General features: G+C 41.5%; 1 protein-coding gene across 1 annotated transcript; it reads left to right on the forward strand.

Annotated features, from left to right (window-relative positions):
* The first annotated feature begins 2,878 nt into the window (after positions 1-2,878).
* LOC147734941 (proto-oncogene Mas-like) lies at positions 2,879-3,898 on the forward strand. Its single transcript, XM_086952528.1, has one exon. It carries the CDS (start codon positions 2,891-2,893, stop codon positions 3,896-3,898), a length of 1,008 nt encoding a protein of 335 aa, XP_086808654.1. The 5' UTR covers positions 2,879-2,890.
* The last annotated feature ends 692 nt before the right edge of the window (positions 3,899-4,590 follow it).

Consider the following 4,590-nt stretch of genomic DNA (forward strand, 5'->3'; position numbering starts at 1 on the left):
TCCAAGGCTCCATAGAACTCCAAGACGAACCCTGACGCACTTTAACACCTATGCACCCGCTTCCTGTGGGTGAGATAACGCGAGTACTGCGGTGCTCCTGTAGAGGTTTATGCCCCTAGTGTCCTAGTTTCAAGTGGTTAGTTTCTAGTCCAGTCGGAAGACTCCTAAAACTCTAAGGGGCTGATTCACAGAACTAACTTACTACTTTTGGTATTCACAGAAGTTAGGATTTTGACTTAAGACAGACTTAAGACAGACTTAAGACAGAATCCTAACTTAAGTCTGTCTTAAGTCTGTCTTAAGATAAAATTCCAACTTCTGTGAATACCAAAAGTAGTAAGTTTAGGATTTTGTCTTAAGTTAGTTCTGTGAATCGGGCTCAGACTTTCTATCTTTACGCACACATTGACTTCTATGTGTGCACGCATGTGCATTTAGACACTGCACCCGCATCCTGTGGGCCTCCTGCTCCCTAACAACTGTTAGTCCAGTGTAGTCCAGCGATTCCCACGGCCCTAGGCCTTACCATTGTTCGTGACATGGTTCTTATACCACTATTTTAGTATATGGTTTCACGGGCCAACAGGGCCTATCCATATTTATGCAACTTTTGTATGTTATATTAGGTTACTTGTTATGCGCTTGTGCTCCTGTGCTCATAAAGAGTTCAGGGGGTTGTTTAGAAATAAATACATATATATTTTGAATATATAACCTGTGTGGTGTCCTTTAATTTGGTATTAAAAGGTTTGCATATGGTAAAACAGCTGGCTTCACATGCCCTCTTGAGTTTAGCCTAAGACTGCTTTGTCCATGCTACCACTAGGATAGGTGGTCTATAAGGTTGACTTTACAACCATCACCATAAGGGTTGGTTGGACTGGTGCAAGGTGCTCACTAGAATAGTGAACATCATATACCAGGCCAACTTCTCACAGTCGCAAGCCTTGGAGACCACTAAAGGATGTCCATGTGTAGAAGTCAGTAAAACAGCCAAATATATCTTGATAAAAAGAGGTCCAACCACTGCTTTAAAAAAAACGAAACCTCCTTCATTATAGGCAAAACTAAATACTACATTTTAAATTAAGATGAACATTGTAACCCAGACTTCTCTAACCCCCTGCCTAGGTTAGTATCCAAGCTAAGGCCAAATATTCCACTGAACTGGTGTGTTACCTAGTTTTCGGGGTCTCGAGACAGACAGCATTGTAGCTGATACTTTAACACATATTTAGAGTGGGTTTTGGGCCAACCTCTTGCTCATGATTGGATAGCTTTTTTGCCCATTTCAATGCCTTGCTCCTGAATCAATGGCGTACCTCTCTATCCCTTTGTTTGTCTCACCCCTGAAGCATTAAGCTCCATCCTGTATTTTCATTGGTTGAGTATATTCTTCTACTACTGATATCAGGATACTATTTATTCTACATGTTTCTCTGGCATATTAATTGTAGCGCTTGATGGTAGTGTATGTTCTACTCTTTTATCTCTTTCTAAGTGCCTCTTATTATGTCACTTTTTCTCTCCTGCCCTTGTTCTATCTCACCATCATCCCCATAAATCCTCTATGTCTTCCACTGTCCACTAGCTCCTAACACACTTGTTTACCCTCTCTCCATACCCACTTTTCTAATCACGAGCAGTGCTGCTTTCCGATCTCTCTCTCTCTTTCTCCCCAATATGTTGCCTGCCACTGTAGGCAGTGCTTGTAGTAGTATCTTGAATGGTTATAATTCTTCCAAAATGTCGCGTGCATTGTGTCATAATGCAAAGTGGTGGCCATCTTGGAAGTATACAGAGTAGCATTCCAAGAGGGCCCGCCAGCCACTATTACATTAGCCAGTGCTTACGGCGCAATTCTACAAACATTGCATTGGCAAGTTGCAGTGGATGTACATCATGGAATGGTATTTTCTATACTTTCAAGATAGGCACCACGCTCTGTTTAATGACCATCCATCACAATTGGGTTTACCAATGCTTGTGGTGCAATTTTGCAAGCACTGGCAAATCCAGCTGTGGCAGGGGGCTATCTTTAAATGTTATGTTTTTATACTTTCAAGAAGACTACCACAACGTGCAACATGACAGACAATTTGAAAAATTGTTTTTCATACTAATTGTTAAACCATTCCAAGACGGTGTTACATTCAATCTAGATGCAATGTGGCAGTCATCCTACACGTTTACAAAATAGCATTTCAAGATGTGTGGAGATGTGGCCTAATGGTCAGAGCTGCTAACATTGGAACTACAGAAGCTGTTTTGAGTCCAGGCATTGGTAAACTTCCAGTGATTCTGGGAAAATCCATTGATCTCCCCATGTCTAAACATTTTTCCAGATGTTGTATAATGTGATCTGGTGCTCATGTAAAAGACTCTGATGCCCTGGGGTCAAATTTGTGTTCCATAAAACTGCCAAAACAAATGACCTCCTACTGCTATCGAATTTGCCAATGCTAGTTCAACCCTTCTATAAGCATTGGAAAATACAATTGTGGCAGCAAACAGTCATTGATAGAACAAGACCCATTGGCTTTGCCATTGCTTGTTTGAAGTGTCGGTCAGGAGGTTCTTCCATAACAGTCACCGCCTCTTTCATTGCAGATGAGAAGGATGTCCTGTACAAATGGAAATTGCAATCTGCTGTTAACCACTGTGCCTGGGAAGCCCTTGCCTACAAATTCACGAACATTTTTGTTAGAGGCAGAACTATCGGAGGCTCAATTCCAGATCAGTCCACGTGAATTTATATTGTTGTGCATTCCACCATATTCCCAAGATTCATTCATGACCTTTTCATTTGAGTTTCCTATTGAAACTAAAAATTCTTGCAACTAAAAAGAGTTTTATCTTCTTTCCCAATAGGGCACTTGAAGACGCCACCATGGCAGATGCAGGAAACATTTCCAGTAACATCACCAATGCTCCAGGTTTAAATGAGACACATCCAGTAATGGAATCTGCCACCAGTTACATCATTGCAGCTGGTTTCATGTTGTTTATCTGCTTCGTTGGAATTATTGGCAACAGTTTGGTCTTCTGGTATCTTTGTTTTAAAATCAAAAGGACTAAGTACACCATTTACATCATCAACCTTGCTGTCGCTGACTTAATCTATCTCATCTTCATCTCTGTGGAGCTGGGAATCATAATCCCTCTTTTCATAAGGCACAAAATAGCAGTGGACATAAATACAGTAATGTTTGCACTGGACATCATACTTGGCCTTGGAACCTATGCTGGTATGTTTCTACTGACTGCCATTAGTGTGGAGAGATGTTTGGCCATCTATCACCCAATGTGGTATCGTTACAAACGGCCAAGCTTCCAGTCCTTGCTTGTGTGTGTCATAAGTAGGGGTCTTGCAATTCTTGTGACTCTGGTGGAACACGTAGGTTGTCCCCCAAAGCTATATGATACAGTGGGGGTGCAGTGTACCGCAGTCCACTCCTTTTTATCAGTATTGATTTTCTTGCTGATTATACCCACTATGGTTACATCCAGCCTGATTATGCTAATCATGATTAAAAAATCCTCAAAGAAAAAACATCCACCAAAGCTTGTCATTGTCATTGTGGCAACAGTCATTGTCTTTCTCATTTCGGTTGCACCCGTCAGAGTATTGTGTTTGCTACTTTATCTAAAGGTCTATCCATCAGGATTCTCTTCTGGTGCACTCATCGTTGCGGTTTACATGTGTATCTCAATCAACAGCAGTGTCAACCCCTTCATCTACTTGGTGGTGGGAAGGCAGAAAATACAAGGAATCTGGAACTTCCTAGAGAAAGCTCTGAAGAAGGTCTTTGGAGAAGAGGAAGATAAAGAGGAAGGAGAAAAAGTAGTGACAAAACTCCATCAAGAGGGAGACATCACAGAGCACAACATCTTTTAGGCTGGACATTCCAATTATGTCCCCAAGACTGATGAATGAAAATGCACATTTTAAGTACCAGACATGACGATCTGTGGTCTCTCTGATAAAATGAGGCCCATTCTCTTTGTATGCCATGGAGGCTGGACATTTTCATTGGTTCTCTTGGAAAATACATCAGGTTATTATATGCCCTCAAGGAAGCTAATATGAGAGCATAATGCGAAGCATATAGAAAATATACTGTGTGCATGTGAGGAGATGCAAAGGCATTATCAACACAATCTGAAACTTACCCTTGCCTGGTAAAGCACCCCTGCCTATAGGGAACATAGCTAAGAGTTGCTTTACTGGTCTGAACAAACTGATTCTTTCCTGAGTAGCAATAAGAAGGCAGGTGTAGTTAATGATCCAGAGGCATAAGTACAAGGAAATGGCTCAGCGCTGCTGCAAATTTTGCTGCACCTCACTTTCCAAAACGCAGGGATGCACCATATTTACAAGAATATGGCGCACCCTTGTGTTTTCCCTAGCACTGCCAGTAAAAATAGCTGCTTAGCGCCAACATAGACACCCTTGCACCAAAGTGAAAGAGTGCCTGCTTTGCACAGATGTTTTTGGCACAGAACTTGAAAAATATATATATATTCTGGGGACTTTGCCCATGCAATAAATACTTTTGGATTACAGGATGTCACAGTGGCATCTCTCTT

Source organism: Lissotriton vulgaris, chromosome 1_2 (assembly GCF_964263255.1).
Source record: "Lissotriton vulgaris chromosome 1_2, aLisVul1.2, whole genome shotgun sequence".
NCBI classification, from domain to species: Eukaryota; Metazoa; Chordata; class Amphibia; order Caudata; family Salamandridae; genus Lissotriton; species Lissotriton vulgaris.

Coding starts and splice junctions, on each gene's coding strand:
- LOC147734941 (XM_086952528.1), top strand. CDS start 2,891: ATGGCAGATGCAGGAAACATTTCCAGTAACATCACCAATGCTCCAGGT.